Here is a 23941-nt window from a genome sequence, read left to right as displayed (position 1 = left end):
AAGTTTTTTTTGGGGTTTGGGTAGCAGGAGATCCAGGGAGTTAACAGTGCTCCCCCAAACGGGAAAATTTGGAGATGAAGCTAAAAATGAAAAGAAACACATGGTCCAAGGAGAAGCCACATTCCTTGAGGATTTCTCCTCCTCCTGGGACTTGAATTCGTGGCCTGGAACCATTCTGCTCAGACATGCCAGGAAGGCGTGACTCTGCTGACCTGAGACAGCTCTGTCCAGACTGACCAGCTGTGCAATGGTACAAATGCACGTGGCTCTCACTGCATCTGCCCAGTGACCTGCGAGGCCCATCTGGAATGACTCTTCTTACTTCTTAGATGAGAGAGAAATGGACAGAGAGTGCTGGATTGCTTGTGGATGCTCTCTGGGCCCTCAGCATCCCTAATGCCTGAAGCTGCCTAACAACCCAAGGAGTGCCCCCTATGAGCAGGCTCAGCTCCAACAGGGATGGCACAGTGTGCTCTGTTCACAGAAACCCAGCACTGGCCTGGTGGGGCCCTCTTTGCAGGACTCCCTTAGGTAAGTGATGGCTGTGTGATGAATGCATGGCTGTGGGACAGTTGGAAAGGGATTCCAGCCCTGACTTTGACATGTGTTAGCCCTGGGTGGTTTCAGAGGGTGATACCTACCCTTTCTGAGCCTCAGTATCCTTATCTGTACCATGAAGATAAACAATGAAGCCTTCATAGGCCTATGGAGAGGATTAACAAAGCCAGTGTCTGTGAAAGCAACATGTAGGCATAGCAGGGTAGGTTGGTAACTCACCTGTTTTTCACTCACCCATTCATTTCTTCTCAAAAATATGTTTCTTGCCCAGCCAGCATGGCTCAGTGGTTGAGCATCAACCTATGAACCAGGAGGTCAGGGTTTGATTGCTAGCTGGGGCACATGCCCTGGTTGCGGGCTCAATCCCCAGTGTGGGGAGTGCGGGAGGCAGCCGATCAATGATTGTCTCTCATCATTGATGTTTCTGTCCTTCTCTCCCTCTCCCTTCCTCTCTGAAGTCAATAAAAATGTATTTTTAAAATATTTATATATATAAAATTTCTTGAATGTCTATTATGCATCAGGCTCTCTACTACAAGCTGTTGGTACAATGCTGAGCAAAAGTTTGTCCAGACCCTGGTCCAATGGAGTTTACCCCTAATGAATAGGAAAATGTTTTTATCTAATATAAGGAAGGCTATTCTAAAAGTGAAGGAACCAGGATGCTTAGGAGTCGCCGAGCAAGCTGTTACTGAGACTGTTCAACACAGGCCCCATAACCCTTGCACGTGTGGTAGAAAGAATCAAGAAATAGATGAGAGTTCGACTAGACGCCTGTATAATGCCTGCATTCCCGAGTTTCCCAGCTCTTACTTCCTCATAGGCACTGTTGTCATCATTAATGAAAATAACAAGATGTGGAGGAGGAGACAGACATTAATTAAGCAATTATACAATATAAAAGCATATTAGAAACTATAATGACTGCTATGGAAGAAAGATGAAAAGATTCAAGGAAGGAAGTAAACAAGCTCACAGGGGGGTCTTATCAAACCTGGAAGCCTCAGCAATTTGGTAGATGAGCAGCAACTAGGTGGACAGAAGTGAGTGGAGTGGGGAAGCACATTCCAACATAGGGAACAGCATGTGCAAAGGCTCTTGGGAACGATAAAAGTCATTGTTTCCGCAGACTGGAAGATCACTGTGACTAGAGCACAGAAAGCCGGGAGGGTAGGGGGACAAGGTGAGTTTTAAGGAGTCTTGGTCATTGTAGACACCTTGGTCTTGATGCTAAGAGCATTGGAAAGTCAGTTAAGGATTTTAATCAGGAAAGTGATGTGAACAAATTTTAGTTTGGAAAATATCACTCTGGCTACAAGGAAGAGACTGGATTAGACAGGCAAGGTTCATTGTTAGCCAGTCAGGAGGCTCCTGCAATAGTCCAGGTAAGACTTGAACCAGACTGGGTAAAGGTGACCGTATTTGAGAAATCATTAAGAAGAGAAATCTAGAGGATTTGTCAATGGGTTGTCATGCTCAGGGTTTAGGTGCAGACAGGGAGAAATGAGGGATATCAAAGATGTCTTATTGTTTCCAGGATTATAAGACCTGAGTAAGAAAACACTATCAAAAGATAGAGAAAGTCATTTATGACAGATGAGGAAAAGCAACTACATTTCCATTGGGTGAGGGAACCAACCCTGGAATGAATGAGGGTGAGTCAGTGCAGAGAGCAGGAAATAGTCGACTTTTTCAAAAGTGGTGGCCATCATGTGAAGGCATGAATACAGTAGATGGGGAAGGCAATATATTGCAGTGATAGTGTTAATAGTACACATTAGCTCGGCCAGTTGTGGCTCAGTGGTTGAACGTCGACCTATGAACCAGGAGGTCATGGTTCAATTCCCTGTCAGGGCACATGCATAGGTTGCAGGCTTGATCCCCAGTGGAGGGCATGAATGGGGGGCAGCCAATCAATGATTCTCTCTCATCATTGATGTTTCTCTCTCTTTCTCTCCTCTCCCTTCCTGTCTGAAATTAATAAAAAATATATTTAAAAAATAGTACACATTAGACCTCCATTTATTACACTTTATTTACAAATGTAGCTAGTCGAGAGAGAGTGTAGCAAAGTGAGAAGAAGATCAGGTGTCCAAGTCACACGCTGGCTCCACCAGTTACTAACAGTAGGACCTTGGGGCATAGCGATCTAACGTCTCTGTGCCTCACTTTTCCAAATGGGAAAAGGAAGATAAAGACAGAACTCACCACGTGGGGTTGATGAGAGGCATCAGTGAGCTATGTGCATAAAGGGCTTGAGCAGAGCTCCTGGCACAACCCATGTGCTCAGTAAATGGCTGTTATTTTTAAAAGCACATGGGAAAGACATCCTGCCGTCCTCTTCTTTATTACATTTGCTAACTGAGTTCCATGTCCCATGCGGTGGGAAAACAACAACCACAACAACCAAAAAAACCCAAACAAACAAACAAACAAAAAAACACACACACCCTAATGCTCTAATCTCTGACAGGCAAAAATGTTTGCCTTTGCTAAGTCTGAACGTCTTGTCTATCTTATTGAATCTGGTAGTCTTCTGGTCTCACGAGATTGCTACGTTTTCCAGTTCTGCAAGTAGGCAAGCCAAGCGTTAAGTTCCTCTGCTGTAATTGACCGTGAGCATGTTGAGTAATGTGTGGATTACTTCCCGCTCTTCCCTTTGATCTCCCCTCTTGCCCCGGATTGCCTGACAGTCTGGTTCCTGACCAGGTCACCTCCTCAGAATGCACGGGAGACGATGAGCAAGTGGCCCACAACAGCAGAGGAGATTTTCGCCAGATAACAAGAAGGACTTGACTTTCTTTATCCCTAAGCAAGGAGCTGCCTGAAGGAATTCCAGAAGGAGGACAGCGAGAGATGTATGAACCCTGAATTTGGGGCCGTGGTTCTCCAGCTCAGGGTGCATCACACTCACTCGGGACTCTTGTGACAATGGGGACTCCAGACTCAAACCCCCTCCCCCCAAGAGAAACAGAATCAGGAAGAGGAAGCCAAGAATCTGTTCCCATCCAGGAGATTCTGATGGACTTGGAGACACTCTGAGATCCAGGTTTCCACACCCCGCTAGGAACTCCTCACCCCCTTATTCTGCTTCACTTCCTTCACCCCTTCACTTTCTAATATACTCAATCATTCACTATTCTGATGGTTTATGTCTCCCACACATACTCCAGTCCAAATTAAGTGTCCAGACGGTAGAAATATATGTCCGTTTTGCTTCCCGGTGTATCCCAAACGGCCAGAACAGGGCCTGGCCCCTAGGAGACCTCGGTAATTATTTGTTGCAATGATTTGAGCTGAGCCTCCCGGCCATCTCATACATGGACTTCTGCAGTGGACACGCCAGCTAACTGGCCCCTGTACATATTTTCATGTCTCACAACATATGAGTCAACAACGTTTAGAAAAATGTGCTGATGCCATGTATCTTTCTTCCCCAGAAAAAAAAAAGAATTTACAAGAATGCATAATGCTGTAAAAACTTTCTGACGATGGAGATCCAAAGACGCTTTAAAATCAGAGATCTGAAGACCCCAAAGGAGTAACCTTTGCCATAAAGCAGCCCTGGTCCCTGGAATTCACCCTTCCACTGTCGCTGTGGTTATTAGCTAAAACTCACTTCGGGTCATGTCCTTCCCTTGACTCCAAATCTTGAAGGACTCCTTATAGCACAGCGCCCAAACCCCTCAGCACAGCATTCAAACTTGCCCACAATTCAGCCTCCTCCTTATCACTCCTCCAGTTTCTGCTCTCCCAAATCTTTCAGACCTATCACAAGAGTGAGAAACGCATAAGCTTCAGACACTGACATCTGGGTCTGAATTCTGACCCACAGGTCAGTAGCTGTGTGACCTCAGATAAATCATGTATCTCTTTAAAGCCTTCAGTGTTTGCTTTTGAACTGGTGAAGCGGGCATAACTGTGCATACTTCAAATGTGTGGTAGCAGGACTGAGTGAGGGGACATACATTAATATGCATAAAGCACTTTACAATGCTAGCGCTATAGATGGCACTCAGTAGCAGTTGGGTTTTTGTATTATTTCACTCATTAAAAAACACAAAAAAAACAAACAAAACACAACAAAAACACCTCAGATGCAGACAACAGAATGGTTACCAGAGGGGAAGGGCGGTGGGGGGTAGGGTGAAGAGGGTAAAGGGGGTCAAATACAAGGTGGCGGAAGGAGACTAGACCTCGGGTGGTGAGCACACAGTAGTGTACAGGTATTGTGCTATAAAGTTTTACACCTGACATTTATACAGTGTTATTAACCAACGTTACCCCAATATATTTGATAATAAAACTTTTTAAAATAATTGTTGGGTTTTTAGTCTTCTCTAGGGTTGGCACGTAGTATTTGACATGCTTTCTTTCCCCTTCTTGTCTAATACACCTTAGACCAAGGTTTGCCAAACATTTTTGTCAAGGACTTCCCAGGGGTGGGGAACCTTTTATCTGCCAAGGGCCATTTGGATATTTATAGCATCATTCGCCGCCATACAAAATTACCAACTTAAAAATGAGCCTGCTATATTTGGTCAAACATTTAATTACTCATCCCTCATGCCTTGGCAGGGCCAGGCCAAATGATTTTGTGGGCCTTATACAGCCCACGGGCCAGATGGCCCCCACCCCCGACTTCGTGAACCTTTGGGGCTCTGTGCATCATACGTCGCAGGAAAGCGGCCATGGATGACATGCAAAGAGGTGAGTGTGGTCACAGGCGGACATTTTCTTTATGAGAACAGGTGGATTGTTCAGGCGGAGGGCTCATTTTCCAACTCTGGCCTAGACTAGCCCTGGAGTTTTACAGACCTGGGTGCAAGCTCCTCCGAGCCTCAGTCTCCCCATCTATTACACAGGGATAGTCGGACTTCTCTCCTAAGTTGCCCAATGACGAAATGAGATAGAGCAGTAAAGCCCTCAGCACAGCTTTCGCAGATGATTTGTATCTGACAGTATTATTTCAGCAGCAGCCGACTTGCCTCGAGCTACTCCGCTCTCTTGCCCACATCCACCTGCCCTGCCCCAAGAATCGTGTCCAGATCCTCCCTTTCAGAGTTTCCTTCTCCCTCTTTTCTAACGCTGTTGGAACGCCTATTGTGTTATTTGAAAATAAATGGTGCGTTAATGCAGCAGATGCAAGTAATTAAAGTTACTCCTGTGGCTCTTCTGCCTCCTCCACACCACTACGGGCTCCTTGAAGGCACGACTGATGTCTTCCTCCCTCTGTACCTCCTAGCCTGGTCCCCGGCATGCACCGAGCGTCCCATGCATGGTAACGGCGGTGATGGCGAGGGTGGCTGTGATAACCATAGTGGCAGTGGTGGTACTAATAACGGGGTGGGTGTTGGGGGGCACGATTTTGGCTGTTCATATCTCTTCAAAGAGCAATCCTTGGAATTCTCTTCTCAGTCTGGGCCAAGAAGTGTAAATAGAGAAAACAAGAGTTTCTGGCCGAGAGGGAGGCTCTGCTGGAAGGTCCGACAACCACAACAAGACCAAAATTGCACATGGCTCTCCCTGGGGCAGAAGGAAAAAAAGAGAGGAAACACACAGCTTACACTATCGGAAGTCAGGGGAGGGGACCCGGGCCCTGGAAAAGAATGCTTCTGATCTACAGGGTACTTTACAGTCTTCAAAACAATAGCCAGCGGGCTCCTGATTTTTCTACACGAGAGCCCTGTGGGGCAGTTAGCACCCCCCGCTTCACAATGGGCAAACTGAGTCTCAGAGAGGTGGCATTTCTGAGGTCGGAAGCCACGCCTGACCACTCCAATTTCAGTAGTGGCTACATAACCTGGAGCAAGTCTCTTCATCTCTAGGTCTCAGTGTCAAGGAAAGAGGTCGATCTGGAGAATAAACAGGATATAACTTTAATATCCCTCTCCACTCATAAATGCTGTGAGCTTGGGATAGAGGACAAGATGTGCATATCGTTGCCTTCCCGATATTAACTTAAAGGGTTAAACTGGGAATATCTCTGGATGAAAAATGTGTTTCAGGTCCCAGGATACCTCTTCCAAACTCAAAATATTTTCCTTATTTTCAGGGTAGAAGTTAGATCTGAATATCACAAGGCCAGAGGAGAATGTGGGTAAAGTTAACCAGTACTTATCATACAGATAAAGGCACAGAGACCCAAACAGTGGAAGCATCCATGTCTAATGTCATGTAAAAACCAAGGACAGAGCTTGGCCTGTATGGCTCAGTGGTTGAGCATTGACCTATGAATCAAGAGGTCATGGTTCAATTCCTGGTCAGGGGACATGCCCAGGTTGCAGGCTCAATTCCTGGTAGGGGGCATGCAGGAGGCAGCCGATCAATGATTCTCCCTCATCTTGATGTTTCTCTCTCTCTCCCTCTCTCCCTTCCTCTCTAAAATCCATTTTAAAAAATTTTTCAAGGATGGAGACTGGGTGTCCCAGGTGTCTCTGATTCCAGGTGCCAGGTGTCCCAATTCTCTAGCTCTTCCACAGAAAACATATAACCCCAAGATGGGTAGGGACAGATGGTTAAGAGTGACTACTTCCTACACGTGAGTCACCCAGGCAGTTGATGGCAGTGATAGAATTCAAATCCAGCTCCACCTGGCTCTTCCCCAGGACACTGTTCTATCTCCCCACCTCAGAGTCTCCTCCTCTTCTTCACCCAAAGGCTAAATTACCAGGCACACGAAGTCTTGTACATCAAGTACTAGTTATGCTTGGCCAAGCTCTGCGGCTTTGGGCTCTGCGTGGGCCAGTGAACACGTGAGGTAGGAGATTTACATATTAATCAAACTCTCCATCACAAAGCCATTTCCCTGCTTCACTTGTTCTAAACCACAGCGTGAAGCAGAATGATGGGTTCTTGTCCAGCTGGGGCAGAAGGCACGCTCTATGCCCAGTGGTCCCCAGGCTATCGGAGCACACCCTGGCGCTGGTCCAGATGCAGAGGCCAGAACTGCCCCCCAGAGACCTCAGGCCAGTCACACCCCCTTCCTGACGCTCCTGACTGCGTCTTGGAATGGGACAGGGAGCTGCCTGGGCACCTCCAATAACCCAAGGCATCGGGCGCTCTCCCGTAGTAGAGTGGTTCCATCCTGCTTTGGAAGGGCTACAGGAGGAGGATGTCGCTCTACTCAAGTTTAACTCCACCTGTGGTGTTCCTTACCCACAGAGCATGTGTGCCAGAAGTGTTTACAAAGCGAGAAACGCTCCGAAATGCCCTCCACGTGTGAGCTGCCCTTTCGGGCTCACGGGTGACTTCTCCCATTCAAAACACAGGTCCCACCCTACTTGTCCTGTCCCTAGCCCTTTGGGCACCTGCAGCATTATCAAGTACCACCTAGAAGAGATGGTTCCAAAGGAAGCGAAGGTAAAGGAAGGGGCCGGTTCAGACACACAGTGTTTCTCATCATTGTAGAAAAAGGCTGCCTGTTACGTGCTATGAGCCAGGCAGGCACTACACGGTCATTATCTCGTGTGAGTCCCATGACGTAGAAATTGTGAGGCCCCATTTTACAGAAGTGGAAACTGAGGTTTGGAGAGGTCAGTCAGCATCGTCCGGGACTGTGGGGTGAAGGCAGGATTCCAAGCCAACCTGGGTGGAGGGCAGCGCCTCTACTGTCTGATTCCACTTAGACGGAGTCCCTTGCAGGAAGCCCAGAAAGAAGTTCACTCCTCCTGGCAGTATTTTGTTTTCAGGTGGGGAAAGGAAGGCCCAGCAAGAACAAGGATGGCCCTAACCGGTTTGGCTCAATGGATAGAGTGTCGGCCTGCGGACTCAAGGGTCCCAGGTTCGATTCCAGTCAAGGGCATGTACCTTGGTTGTGGGCACATCCCCAGTAGGGGGTGTGCAAGAGGCAGCTGATCGATGTTTCTCTCTCATCGATGTCTCTAACTCTCTGTCTCCCTTCCTCTCTGTAAAAAAAATCAATAAAATATTTTTTTAAAAAAAAGAAAAGAAAAGAAAGAAAGGACAAGAATGTACCCAGCCTTGCAAGGCCTCAGTGTCAGAGTCCCGGTCTTTTTGTGTTTTATGCATATGGCCTCTGCTGCCCACTGAACTGAAAGGCGGGAAGATGGAGAAACCATGAGAGAAGGAGTGATAGGGACTTGGGAAGAGGAAGAAAAACAAGTGACGGAGACAATGAGAATGGCTGCTTTCTCATCATGATGCTGGCCTCCCTCCATGCCCAGAGTCCCTCCTCCAGGATCCTTTCCAGACCTGCGATGGGGCAGTCCTACCCGCTCCCTCCGCAGCCTGGCTCCCTGGGAATGCCCAACCACCACAGCCCCCAGGCTGCCGAGAAACTTAAACAGGGCTGTCTTGGGGCTCAAGGGTGGGGGCGAAGAAACTGGAGCCTCAGAGGAAGCCAGCTCTAATCAACCAGCTCTAACATTTCTGTGCAGGGATGACAAAGAGGGGCAGTACTGGGAGCTGAGAACCTGCCGGAATCCCTCCATGGCTCCCCACCACCAGGGACCACACTCCTTGCCACCCCAGCCTTCACAGCTCTGCCTGGCCTGGTCCTGCCGCCTCCCCTCGGCATTGCCCGTGGGGCTGCCCCTCGGCCTCGGTCTCTGCCACACCGGTGGTCCCTCAGTTCCCCAGGGAAAGGGGCCGCCTTTGCTCCTTCTTCAGGCCTTCGCAGGAGCGGGGCCTTCAACCGAGCACGTGCTCAGCCTTCGCCCCTCCCCCAAACGCAGTCCGCCACACTTTGTGCACCTGGCCCCCGTTTCAGTGTCACTTCCTCAGGGAAGCCTTCCCGCACGGCCCTGGACTTCTCTTGGTGCTCAGCACAGCCTGTCTTTACTTATTAATATCTGTCTTCTCCAAAAGTCTGCAAACCCCATGCAGATAAGAGCCATGTCTGCTCGTCATACTCCTCACTTCTCAGGGTATGACAGTGTACTTGGCATACAGCAGGTGCTCAAGATACCGAGTTAAGGAATCCATGGTTAGTGCGCCAAGGGCTCGAGTTCTGTAAGGAGAACAGTGACATCTAGTGGCCACTTTCACACCCTCCTGAATGGGCCTCAGGAAGACCTCCCTGAAGGTCCAGAGTTGACTATTGTAAGGGAAGCTGGCGCAGGATTCAGAAATGAGGTCATCTGACTCCTAAGCAAAGAAGAATGGAACTACCACTCCTCTGCTACCGTGCATGTGCCAAGAACACGTCGCAAAAGTCCCTGGACCCAGCTGGTATTGTGCCACTTCTAGATGCGGAGGGCGGGGTGGCCCAGGATGGCGGTCCTGGGGGCAAGCTCACAGAGCAGTACATGGGATTCTTAATAGCCTCACGCACCGTGGTAGCCATGTATGGGGAGATCAGGCACTCACCGCTCACTGACATAACACTGGTCAGACCCACCTTGGTCTTCACTGGAAGCTTCAACAGCTGCCACGGGGGCCTGCTCCCACTTACATGCCCACAGTGGACTCCTGCCCTGAAGCCAGAGGTGTGCAGACAGATGCGTACCTGCCTGCTCTGGTATAGTTACTTTGGGGACCTCTGCTGCACAGAATTAGATCATTTGCGATGCTTGGTTCATGACTCAAGCTCATTGTTGCACGACACCTGGTCAGGCTTCATGTGACATGCAGTTGGTGCCAGTCAGTTAGCTAGTTTGAATTCTCTAATGAACTCCCACGAATCCACCACTCACTACGCCAGCTGGGGACCTGACTAGGTAAGTGTAGTGAATGCTCCCTCATGCCATCCCCCCGACTCAAGACGACCATCACCCTGAATCCTATGCTCACCATTTATTTCCTTGACTCCATTTCTAAATGGTTTATTGCATCTGTATTTATTCCTAAAAGGTAGTATATTAGGGGTGTGTGTGTGTGTGTGTGTGTGTGTGTAAAAAATGTATCTTTGGAACTTGCTTTATTTAATATTGTGTTTACTCATGCCATACTGTCACCACAGTTCATTCATTTGGGCCATTGTGCAGTATTCTATCGCATGCATATTCCACACCTTAACTCCACCCCGTGGATGGCCATCTGGATTCTCTCCAGAGGGCTCCTTCCGCCACACAAGTCTAACCCTATCAGCCTCCTGCCGATCGTGTATCTTCAGCATCGCAATGCCCACCAGATAGGGTTCAAAGCCCATGACCCAGCTTACAAGGTCCTAAATGACCAGACTCCTCCTTACCCCTCTGGCTTCATCTCCGCTCTCCTTGCATATCTTAGACCATCGTTGGGAATTTCTTTCCATCTTTGTGCAGGCCATGCTCTTTTCTGCCTCAGGTTGTCTATCTGATACTCTCCCTCATTCTTGTTCTCATCCCTTCTTAGTCGTCAGAAGCCCTCACCACCCTCTGGCACTTGCTCAGCTCATTGGGATGCTATGGGAGGGGCATGTAAACCATCGCATCCTACTGGACTTGGTCAGGGGTCTACCAGATAGTCTCCTCTGGATGCCCAGAGCTGTAAAGGAGTTTCTGTAGAGGAGTGGGGACCAAGTAGAGACGCTTTATCCACCTTCCTCCTCCTCACTGAAAGAGTGGCATCACTATTCCTGCTTTTATGGATCGAGGCTTCTGAAGACTGAATGTGAAAACAGGGTGCCATGAACATGAGTTTGCACACCAGTGAACCAAATCATGCAATATGGTCCCCTCCAGCCCTGGCACGCTGTAACTGAAAGTGAGAGACGCAGAAAGAGGAAAAAGAGGAGACGTCATTTCACAATAAAGCGTACTGTCTCTGGAGCAAACCAACTTTCAGCAAATCACTGAACATCGTTGAGGTTTCCTCAGTTGTAAAGCAGGTATGACATTAAAATGAACCATAAGCAATTGCCCCTTTCACAAACAAAAGATTGTCAAATGACTGCACTTTCTTTGGAAGCCACCCAATATTTATAAGAAAGGTAGAGCTTTGAAGGGTGAACTAAAGAAGGTAACCCAAGGACAGTGCTGCGGCAGATAGCACGAGTTTTTCACCAGACCCATATCTCCTCCTAGAAGCACAGATGGAAAACATGTCCCTGTCTCACTGCACACAGGTGTGCCCAGGGCTGAGTTCTAGCCACTGGAATGGGAGCTGAAAGGACAGGTGCCACGCTCAGCCTTGACCCACTTCAGCTGCTCACGGCACCCCCCCCGTGTTCTTTCCTTCTCTACCTCAACTGTGGATGGAGCACATGACAAAACAGGCTGGATCCCCGAAGTGCATCTCAGAATAAAGCTATGTGTTGAAAAAAATAATTGAGCCCCAGCCAGTTTGGCTCAGTGGATAGAGCGTCGGCCTGTGGACTGACGGGGTCCTGGGTTTGATGTTGGTCAAGGGCACATACCTAGGTTGCAGGCTTGATCTTGGCCTTGGTCCGGGCGAGAGCAGGAGGCAACTGATCAATGTGTGTCTCTCACATCAATGTTTCTCTCTCTCTTGGTCTCTCCCCCTCCCTTCCACTCTATCTAAAAATCAATGGAAAAATACCCTTGGGTGAGGATTAACAAAAAATGGAATATATATATTTGGTACTGACTTCGCACAAACAGGAAATAACCTATATTGTATTAAGCCAGTGAGATTTGAGGGGTTGTCGGTGATAGCAGTTGGTGTTATCAGCTATATATGTACTCAATAAATGCTAGTCATGATGATGAAGATGGTGGTGGTGGTGGTGGTGATGATGATGGTGGTGACAATGACAACAATCCCGACAGACCAAGGGCCCACAGGGCAGGAGTAGGAGGGTTGGTACTTAGACTTGACTTAGTGCCGGTGTGGGGGGCTGGGAGCTTACCTCCTTGGTGCCATTGTCTTGGATGAGGGTGTAAAGTGGGACCACACGGTTGATTTCTAGCAGCACCGGTGTGGGGCTCAGCTGCTCCTTGCCTGGTCGGCGGCAAAGGTGGCAGGTAGAGGGACAGCGGCCTTTCTCCTCACAGCGGATCTCCACACCTGAGATGAGGTGGTCATCTGACAGCATCTGGGCTGTCAGCAGACCTGAGAGGTAGGTGATGAAGGGCATGGACTTGAGCTCTTTCTTGCTGCCCAGTTCTGTGGTCTCTGGAGAGGGAGAGATAAATTCAGCATTGTTCAAAAGGTCGGACTTCTGAACCCACCATGAGTCTGATGTGCTAAGGACCTGGTATCAACAGGAAAGGAAAAGAGATGACAGAGTGGTTTATGCATGATGCTTTGCTAAGAGCACTGACCAGATGGCTCAGAATGGAGCCTTGTTCTACCATTTACATTAAATATCTCCCCTTCTCTCTTGGGACCTCACTTTCTACATATTTAAAGATGGCAGGTTGGACTAGAGGATTCTCCAAGGACCTTGCAAAATGTGAATATTCAAAGATTTTTGTTTTCCCAACCAGGAATTCTTTTCTTCAACTGTCAATTTACAGAATTTCTACCTTTCTTTTTTTAAAAAAATATATCTTACTGATTTTAGAGAGGAAGGAAGAGGGAGAGATAGAAACATCAACGATGACAGAGAATCATCGATTGGCTGCCTCCTGCACGCCCCAGACTGGAGATGGAGCCCGCAACTCAGGCATGTGCCCTGACCTGGAATCGAACTGTGGCCTCCTAGTTCATAGGCCGATGCCCAAACATTGAACAACGCCACCGGGCAAGAATTTCTACCTTTCTTTCATGAACTATCTCCAGTCCTATATTTTTCATGAAGTCCCATGGAGCAGGGGAAACACACGCTTTGAAGTCAAGTCAATTTCCATTTAAATCTCAATTCCACTTGATAATAGCAATGCAACCTTGGAAAAATCTCCCAACCTCCAAGAGCCTACAGTAACTAACTCCAAAAAGGGGGTTGATGACACCAATGGAAACAGTTCTGAGTGATACATGTGATAGGAGGAGGTGGCCCTGTCTGGAAAAGACATCCTTTCCCCTTTCTGTGTTCATCTGTTCCCCGCTTCAAACTCTTTTCCTTCCTTCCTTCTCCATGCACACGCTGAGATCTGATTCATGCCTGCTCCATTCCGTGTTGTCTCTCTTCATCCTACAAAAAGTATCTCCCATTTCTGTGCCTTTGCTCACTCTGTCCCATCTGCTTCGCCAAATTTCTACCACCCATCCATGCTCCACTCCAATGTGACCCTCTTCAGGAAGTCTCTCCTCCTTGCCTCTTCTCTGAACAACGATTTCCACTTGTAAGATCTTATCTTGTTAAGCTCATCGTCTCATCCCATTTTCTGCTGACCTCTCCAACCATAGCATCAGGTCTCGGGGACCAGGGACCACTCCTGACCCCACCTCTTTGGGGCCTAGCACGGTGCTAAGGATGCACTTGAGACTTAATCAAAGAGGAAGACTATAGAACTCAGAATGGCTAGAATGACATTCATGACTAAGTTTAAAGACTCCAAAATTCTTCTGAGGAATTCTAGGGATCCCAGGAAGCATCTCAGCAGCTACTTGAAGAGGACAAGAGGAAAACCAAGCAGGCAGAAGAACTCCAAGCCCACATCTCAAATTCAAATAGAGCAGTTCCACTTCTATCTGTTTTACAGACTGATTTCATAGGAGAGAGGGGTCAGTGGCTATATCAAAAACCTAGAAGGAGCAAAATGATATGTACAACCCAGAGGGTTCCACTTACATTGCAGACTATGGGTAGGATATCTTCAATGCACAGTCCGAGTGGCAAAACAGGGAGTCGGGGGAGGCTGTACTAAGGGGCAGAGCTTGCCACAGATGGCAGCTTCTTCCAAGCCTGGTAAAGTCAAGGCAAGCTCCTGCCTCAGTGGAACTCCAGGCCCTGGGCCCCAACGCCTGGCAGGGAAAGAAGGGTTGTCTCCTGCTCTTGCTCTGGGCCTGCAGTGACATGCAGCTGAACTGGAAATGGGCTTACCAGTTGGAAATACAAATAAATGCAGCCTTCATTCATTACTCTCTGGGCCCTCGGGCCTGGGATCTGGGCTCCACCTTTTCTGTCTGGCTTTCAGCAAATGCTTATGAGCCTCAGATCAAAGGCTCTGGGGGAGGAAGACAAGACGTATTCCAGCTCACCAGTCCTTCAGAGGGATTAAAGATGGGTAGTTACCGAAATAAACAAAACAAAGATGTGAAGGAGGCATCTCGGCAGCTGGGGAGATGGAGACAGTCTTGCATACAGACACATCCAATGAAGGTGATGACTTTTGGAAGTGCAGGTCATAGGGACAGTTTTGGAGAAAAAAATGACTTCAAACTTGGGAGAGAATAACCATTCAAGAGAGAAGGGGAAGGGGTATTAGAGCTGCAAGGACATTAGGGAGCCATTAGCATACACTCTGACCCAGAGGTCAGTAAACGATGGCCCATGGGTCAAATCCAGCCCTCTGCCTGTCATTGCAAATAAAGTTTTATCGGAACACAGAAGCCTTCATTCTTTTTATTGTGTATGGTCACAATGGCAGAATTTAGTAGCTGCAACAAGGACTCCACAGCCCACAAAGCCTAAAATATTTACTACCTGATCCTTTGCCGAAAAAGTCTGGAAACCTCTGCTCTAGCCTTAGGTTATCAATGGGGAAACTGAGTCTCAGAGAGAGCTCCGCCCATAGTCAAACAGGAATGTGGAAGAATGATGGATTAGTTAAAGTAAAACCTTCAGAATTAATTAGACCATCAGTACACTTGGATTGCGCCTTTCCAAGGAGAATAAAGTAGGACATCTTTTCTCCAGAAGACATCTTTCAAAAACCAGTGAAAAGCACACCTTTGGAGAAACACTAATCGAATACAGTGTTCCCATTTTAAACAAGAGGCGATGGTGTCCCAAAGAAGGAAAATGACTTTGCAAAGTCACACGGTGAGTTAGTAATTCTTTCAGCACTTGGCCCCGTTCTGTCTGATAATCAATACACCACTTCAACCATCGTTCTTATGTCTTATTTTATGTATTTTAAAAAATTATTTATTGATGTTAGAGAAAGAAAGAGAGAAACATCAATTTGTTATTCCACTTATTTATGTATTCATTGGTTGATTCCTGTATGTGCCCTGACTGGGGATCAAATCCACAACCTTGGCACATGAAGTTGATGCTCTAACCAACTGAGCTACCCAGCCAGGGCTTATCTCTTGTTATAAAAATGCAGATGGCCTGCCCCTCTTAGTACCTTGCCATTTGCACATAAGGTCATTGAGAAGGAATGCAAAATTCCCTTGATCACACATTCATAGCCATTGGGTTAAATATATAACTACCCTTTTAACAACAGAACAGGCTACAGATCTTTGCTGGTCTGCTCTTGTCTAATAAATCTTTAGCTTTTTCAATCTATCAGGTCAACAAGTGGAGTTAAAAGCCTAGTGTCCGGGCTGAAAACGGCATTGAAATAACAGGAGAGAATTCACAGCCAAACTTAAGGACTGGTTTTGCAAAAGGAAGGCACTTGGGTATCATCTGGTCCAGCTCCATCACTAAACAAGGAAGGAACCCAATGCCTAAATGGAGAAAAGCATTTACCTCTAAGTCCCATGTGCACTTATTAATAATGGTCCTTTTGGTAAAGATTGTGTCCTGCCTTGAAAGCGGCAACAGGGAAGACCTTTAGCCATCCTATTAATGACCCCTCTGAAGACTTTACAACTGCTAAAGCTAACTGCTTCTGACACCTCACGCTGTGGCTAAAGTCATCTTTTCAAAAGGTGAAGCCTATATTTCCCTCCTGCTTAACACTCTTCCGTGGCATGTCACTGCTTTTAGGATAAAGACCAAACTCTTTAAGTAGTGTGGGCTCCAGACAACCTGCCTCTCCAATCGGATCTCGTACCCTGCTGCTCCTAGTTCTTTTACTTTTGGCCGCAATGGCCTTTAAGTTGCTTGCACATGTGCTGTGCCTTCCTAAGTCTCAGCAGATGCTCTTCTCTGTACAGAATGCTTTTTCCATCCCACCCCCAGCCCCTGGCTTCTCCTGGCTCACTCTCACTCATCCTTTAGGTCAAGGGCCAATTCCTCAGCAAAGTCTTCCCTGAGCTCCACTCCACATGCCACCAATATAGAGTAGGGTTTCACATTAAAGACCCTCTTAGCATCCTGCTCTATGGATCATCCAGCACTATGGAACTTTCCAGACTGAAAGTTCCATAAAGGCAAAAACAGTATTAGTCTTGCTGATCCCCATACATATCCACATTACACAGTATCTGGAACACAGTAGGCTTTCAATAATACTTTAAATAACTATTTATTGGAAATCCTATATAATAAAAGGTTAATATGCAGATCAAACGGCGGAATGACTGGTCACTATGACGTGCACTGACCACCAGGGGGCAGACACTAAATGCAGGAGCTGGCCCCTGGTGGTCAGTGTGCTCCCACAGGGAGAGCGCCACTCAGCCAGAAGCCCTGAGCCGGGCTCACGGCTGGCAAGCGCAGCAATGGTGGCGGGAGCTTCTCCCGCCTCCGTGGAAGTCGAACATCCCCCGAGGGCTCCCAGACTGTGAGAGGGTGCAGGCTGGGCTGAGGGACCCTCTCTGCGTACCGCCCCCAGTGCACGAATTTTGTGCACCGGGCCTCTAGTATAATATATTTACATACCCCAACCACTGTGCTCTTATGAAAGCACTGATGAGTCTCAGAGCCACTGTGAATTTCAAGATTGATAATGCACCTGGCTGGTGTGGTTCTATGGTTGAACATTGACCTATGAACTAGGAGGCCACTGTTCGATTCCCAGTCAGGGCACATGCCCGGATTGCAGGCTTGATCCCCAGTGTGGGGCGTGCAAGAGGCAGCCAATCAATGATGCTCTCTCATCATGGATGTTTCCATCACCCTCCCTCTCTTCCTTCCTTTCTGAAATCAATAAGAATATAAATTTTAAAAAAGGATTTTTAATGAATTGGTGACTTCTAATCAAGTGACCTCTTCCCAACATAAAATTAGCTCTCTCAACAGGAAAGTTAACAGATGAAGAGCTGATCGATGTGCCGGTTGCTCTGACCTCCTTGTGGTTTTCACATGGGGCCTGGCCACTGAGGGTGCGGGAGTGCCGTTGAAATAGGCTGTCTCTAACAGGCGAGGATCAAGAGCGTTTCTGAAGAGTCTTATCCTCTGTTCCCATTTCCCATCCCTCGGAACAATGCTCTGAAAATAGGATCATGTCTGGTTTCAAGCCCAATTCAGTCCCAATGACACTACAAGCCATTCATCTGAGAACCTGCCAACTGAACTCTCTTTTTTCTCCTCCCAAATTCCTGCTGGGCATTATTTTGTTGCCACAAAAAAAATAAAAAAAAAATTAAAAAGCCCCCGTTGAAGTGATAACTCCGTGTTGGGAGGGTGGCCAGGGCTTTTCGGCAGGAGGTGATGGCACTGCTTGGCCTTGTGGAGCAAACAAAACAAAGGCTTCCGACGAAGGGCTTCTGGGAGAGCCAAAGTCGTGCGAATGTTTGTCCAATAGTCAGCAACAGCTCGGGGCACTGCCGCCCAGTCAGACGGGCTTGCTTGGCAGTAGGCTTGCACTTGGAGCATTTAAAGGCTCCACGGGGACCAGAGGGGCTCAAATTAGAAACGTCAAGGGTGGAGGGAAGAGGGTGAGACTTTTATATCGTGAAGAATGGCCTTTATTGCAGCAGTGGCCTCCCAGGAATTGCTAAAACGGGATCATTTCTTAGGCGGAGTTACTGTCTCCTGTTGGAGCCGAGGCCTGGCTCCAGGGCCCGCACAAAGGTCCTTAACGAAGGGGAAGGAGCCAGCTACACCGCCGTCGCCAAGGCCTGCGCTTGTGTGTGGTGCCGTCTGCACTTCCCAGCCGGCGGTCCGAGTTCAGCACCACGAGTGTGCCGGTCCCAGATAACAGTGCCGACCTGAAAGCTTTACTGGGAGGAGTAAATAAGGTGCCGCAAAGGTTAGGCGCTCAATCACGTTAGCTGTTATTACTGTCGCTGCTGTGGCGCAATTATTATGGTCACAATTACTCCCTATTACTGATGCTGGAACAGGATGTTCACATTGGACTCCCTCTTGAGACACCGAGACAGACTAGAAGTGAAATCCCAAAGCCAAGCCCCTGTATGCAGCATTTACGAAGGAGATGAACCCAAACTTGTTTCATAACTCTGGAAAGCCCAGCCAGAACAAGGAACTAAAGCGAGGTGAGAGGGCAGACAGGAAGGGTTGAGGGGAGGTCTGCTTGGCAGAGAGCTAGTGTTACCTGAGGTTGCAGGTTTCCAATGACCCAGGTGGGGCAGGAAGAACATGCTGCCTTCTAATCCCAAGTCTTGTGAGAAGGGGCCTCCAGAGCGCCTCTCGGAGGACTCCCCGTGCGTGGGCAGCTGGGAGGGTCCTACTCTACCTGCCGGAGCTCTGGTAGGTCAGGCAGCAGAACAGGATTGGCTCCGAACCCAGAGATTGCCAATGTGAGAAACGCTTGAGGATTTTTCCCGGAACCAGATACGGGGCCCTAGAAGGAAGGGCTGTCACCTCAGCATCATTCCATGCTTGTGTGCGTCTGATTCTGTAAATTTTCCTTCGAAACCTGCTGGCACTTTAACCGCCCTGTCGGGAATTTATCCTTAAAACTACCTGCTTCTGGCCTGGCTGGGGTGGCTCAGTGGTTGAGTATCAACCAATGAACCAGGAGGTCACTGGTTTGATTCCCATTCGGGACACATGTCCAGGTTGCAGGCTTGATCCCCAGTGGGGGGCGTGCAGGAGGCAGCCAGTCGATGATGTTTCTCTCTCATCGATAATTCTATCTCTCTATCCCTCCCCTTCCTATAGCTCTAAAAACCAATAAAAAACATATTTAAAAACCACACAAAACAATCACCAAAAAATGACCTGTTCCCTCCCTAATGGAACAGCGTAGACAAGGGTAGAATTGGATGCTTAAATCTAAAGCTGTTGAGTTTGCAAGATCTGATCTGAGATCCTTGGCAAGTCACTTCACTTCTACTCACTTTCCTTTTTTGTAAAATGGGGATGTTAGTTCCTCACTGACCTACTCGGAGCATCCGGGTGAGGTGCAGCCCTCACTGATGTACACCTGTGTCCTGAGATGGCCCCCCTGTCACCCTACAGAGTAAAGACCGTTGCCCCCTCTCACAAGGGAGGGAACGGAGGCTCAGAGTGACATGGAGGGTAACTGACGAGGAGACTCACTTCAGGTTCACCTCTGAGGAAGGTCATACTCTTTGTGTCCAGGGAGAGGGAGCCCTGGACACTGACCAGTAGCACAGCAGTGGCTGATGTCTATTGTTTGCAAGTGAGAATTACTTTTTTTTTTTAAAGTACAAGCATACCCTTGTGATTCTGCTGTGTTGTTTGACCTAAAGAAAGAAAGGCACCCTAACCGGTTTGGCTCAGTGGATAGAGCGTCTGCCTGCGGACTGAAGGGTCCCAGGTTAGATTCTGGTCAAGAGCATGTACCTTGGTTGTGGGCACATCCCCAGTAGGGGGTGTGCAGGAGGCAGCTGATAGATGTTTCTCTCTCATCGATGTTTCTAACTCTCTACCCTCTCCCTTCCTCTCTGTAAAAACAAAAACAAAACAGGCACAGAGTGAAGAATCCCAGTGCAGCTCAGTGGACCCAAAGGTGCACTTTCCCACAGACTAAGGTGTGCTCAGGCTTCCTTCCCTGCCCACACCGGTTTTGGTTTCTGTTTTTAATCCCTCTTGCTGTTCAGTCAGAATTAAAGCTTAGCATTTCCTTCAGCCACTTGAAATAAGGTGGGCTGTAGCCAGTAATGGAGGCTGACGGAGCCATGTGTGGTCTCCTGCTGCCCTCTAGTGTCGGTTTAAGATGATTGCTCTTGGGAAAAACTTGGTCCTCCTATGCCAAGGAATGAATCCTGTGTGCAAAGCAACTTGCTGCTCACTGAGGGCAGCAGGGAAGACAGTAAGGGCTTGGCTCTGACTCAAGGAAGCCTGGTGCCAAGTACAAGGTTCTGAACCAGCATTTGCTTAGAAGGCGGGTACAGGGCCAGGTTTGGAGCTAGGCGTTGGAGGGGTGGGGGTGATGGTAGTGAAATTATGAATCACTAGAGGCCCAGTGCACGAAATTTGTGCACGGGTAGGGTTCCTAGCAGCTGCCAGCTGCCAGCCGTGCCCCCTGGTGATCAGCGCATGTCATAGCGAGCGATCAAACTCCCAAGGGGACACTTTGCATATTAGGCTATATATATATATATATATTAGTAGCCCATTTTCAGGAAGAATCCTGCAAGCGGCCGCTGCGGCCGCGTGCGCTGCTGCTGCCGCCGCCGTTGCGGCTGCCGCGCCTGCACAGGCACCGCTGCTGCCCACCCCACTCCGCCCCGCTCCGCCCCGCTCCGCTCCGCCTGGGCTTTCCCTCTGGCAGCCACCTTGCTTTCCACTTTTCCTCCCTCTACCTTCTAAGTTGTCTTCAGTCTTCACTCCTCCCTCCCTCAGCATATGCAAATTAACCGCCATCTTTGTTGGGTAATTTGCAAACTTGCCCTGATTGGCTGATGGGCGTGGCTTTGGCTGGTGGGCGTGGCTTGGGCGTAGCGAAGGTGCGGTCAATTTGCATATCACTAGTTTATTAGGTAGGATGATTTGCTCCAGACCAAGTGATCCCTAAGAATAGAGCTTTGATTGAGTACATGAGCTAGGAAGGAGAAGCCAGAGAGAAGGAGAGGGATGGGGCTGGAGATAAAGCAGAGAGAAGAGACCATTGATGGAGCAGGATCCTGAAGGTACCAGGAAGAGATGAACTCCCAGGCCGCTGTGGAATGGATGTGGTCTTGAGGACAAGAAATGGGCCAAAGACTAACCTGACAAGGAGGCCTACATGGCAGCCTTACAAACTCAAGAGACCTAAAGTAACCACCTAGGATGGTCTGAAATGAAAACTTCCTAACTAAAAGCTAGGACATGGCTGGTAGTCTTATCCTCTGTTCCCATTTCCCATCCCTCAGAACAATGCTCTGAAAATAGGATCATGTCTGGTTTCAAGCCCAATTCAGTCCCAATGACACTACAAGCCATTCATCTGAGAACCTGCCAACTGAACTCTTTTTTTTCTCCTCCCAAATTCCTGTATTTTTCTCTAACAAAGGTCAATCTTCACCTTAACTGAGCCTGCCTATTGTCTTGTTTTGCATCTACAATAACATACCTGATAACTTCTCTTTGGAATATCAAAGTAATTTCCTCCTCCACTCCTCAAAGCCAACCACCTCACCAGAGCAAAGACCACAAATCCCCTCACGGTTATTATTATCATGTGAATTGTTAAGAAGTATGAGTCTGTTCCTTTTTCTTTTATCCAATCCCAGAGATTTCCTTGCTTTGCTTTCTCCTGTCTCCTTATCACCACTGGAGTTCATGTAACCCCCTTAAGTCTTCTCCTTTGATTCTAATGTATAAAATAAGGTGCAAAACTGCCATTCTCGGGAGCATTTTCTCAATCCTTTGAGATTTTGCTTCCTGTCATCAGTTTGGCTCAAATAAACTCATAAAAATTCTTGCAGGCTTGGATGTTTCTTACGTTGACAGTCTGAATGTGAGGCAGATCTGGGTTTGGGTTTCTATGCATGCGACCAGGGCCTCTGGGCACAGGTGTGTAAGCTGTGCCGTGCAGGGGGAGTGGAAACTGGGTCCCACCTCAGGCAGCCTCACAGGCCATGCCTGTGCCCACAGGATTGAAGCCAAGTGGAAGAGCACCATCTCCTGATTCAAACCAAAGGTGACTGTGGCCTGGGGGAGGCCCTGCAGGGGGCCATGGACAAGCTTAAGAGGCTTCCTCTCAGAGCCTCTGCTCTTCTATGTATTCAGTAAGGATAACATTACGGGCATGGCAAGGTTGCTGTTTAAATTTAAAATAATGTATACTCGTGACAACAAAGGAATTCCAGTTCTTATTGTTCCAATCTATATATATAAAAAGCCAGCGACCAGAATGCTGGAATGACCGGAACGACCAGGTGCTATGATGCCCACTGCAGCTGGCTAACTGGCCCGATCAGGGGTGGGGCCGGCCAACCACCCGCACACCCCCCCCCCCCCACTGGCCTGGCCCCGATTGGGGCGGCAGGACCCCACCGAACGAATTCATCCACCGGGCCTCTAGCATTATCATAACAACCTAGTTTTATTTTTAAGAAAGGGTGGGGAAACGTCCATAAAAAAGGGAAGTAGAAAGGAAATCCTCATTTCTTGAGCTTCTATTCTTCTTTGCAAAGCACAAGACATTATCACTGAATTCTCATAACCACGATTTGGACTCAGAATGTTTGTTTTTATAACCCTCCTTTACAACTGAGGAAACTGGGTTTCAGAATAATGACATTGTTTTTCACAGAAATATTGCAGGTTATAAAGGCAGGAAGAATGAGAGAATTAGAAAATTACTATTTTGCGCAGCTGACCTGTTGTTTAATGTTAATACCACTAAAAGTAGTAAATAGAATAAGTAAGTGTTTTTGATATGATGCCATAGGAAGTACATGGCACGGCCTGCCTACTTTAGCGGGCATTCCTTGGGCCCAGGCGTAGAATTCAAGGGTCTGTGAACTTGCGTAGAGGAAAATACAAACTTATTAACTTATTTTTAGTATATTCTAAGTGCAATTTAATATTTTTATTTATTGTTAATGGGCGGGGGGGAGAGAGAGAGAGAGAGAACACTGCTGTGAACAAGAAACACTAATCAGTTGCCTCCTGTAGATGCCTCAACTGAGGATTGAACCTGCAAACTTGGTATGTGCACTGACCAGGAATCAAACCAGCCACTTTCTGGTGTATAGGATGATGCTCCAAATAACTGGCTAGGGCATTTCTTTAAATTATGAATGGAGGTAATGAACTATACTAGTGTAGCACTTCCTGTGACTTTGACACAATCAGATTCACACATATTTCTATCATATTATGGGTTGTCACAAATATTTGAATCATTTATGTTCATAGCTATTAGAATATCCATTAAATATTGTCATTAATAAAGAAGGCTCTATATTACTCCATTACAAATTTGTTTTTTAAAAATACTTTGATAGTTCTATCTTGGTATAATTTCTTTCTTACATAGTCCTCATGTATCTCATTTTATGCATTTAAAAACATTATTCTGAGAAGGTGGAGGGAGATGGGGGGGGGGTTCAATAGCCTGCATCATTTTATAAAAGGGGCCCATGAAACAAACAAACAAATAAAAAACCAAACTGATGAATCCCTACGAGAGAGGAACATGTTAAAAACAAAACAAAACAAAACAAAAAAAAAAACACAAAGAAACAAAAAAACAAGAAAAAGCAATCAGCTAATCTGCAAATAAAAAAAAAAATTCTAAATGTCAAAGAAGCCAATGTCTTTAACAAATAATGGCAAAATTTTACGGTGTAATTATTACTGATTAAGGAAGACCTAGTAAAACATGTAGACATTTTGATTCTTATTTAAACACACCTACTACAGAAAGATATTTTGAAGCATTAAAGGAAA

At 47.4% G+C, this 23941-nt stretch overlaps 1 protein-coding gene across 2 annotated transcripts in view; it reads right to left on the bottom strand.

The window, feature by feature from the left end:
* Positions 1-23941, bottom strand: part of ASTN2 (astrotactin 2) — a 769045-nt gene that overhangs the window by 163222 nt on the left and 581882 nt on the right. For both annotated transcript variants that reach the window (XM_028161420.2, XM_054727144.1), the window contains exon 17: positions 12311-12576. In XM_028161420.2, coding sequence (XP_028017221.2) covers positions 12311-12576 — 266 coding nt within the window. The remainder of the gene's footprint in view (positions 1-12310; positions 12577-23941) is intronic.

The sequence above is a fragment of the Eptesicus fuscus genome, chromosome 15 (assembly GCF_027574615.1).
Source record: "Eptesicus fuscus isolate TK198812 chromosome 15, DD_ASM_mEF_20220401, whole genome shotgun sequence".
NCBI lineage: Eukaryota > Metazoa > Chordata > Mammalia > Chiroptera > Vespertilionidae > Eptesicus > Eptesicus fuscus.
The sequence above is the reverse complement of the archived record's forward strand: the minus strand, read 5'-3'. Positions and strand labels throughout refer to the sequence as shown.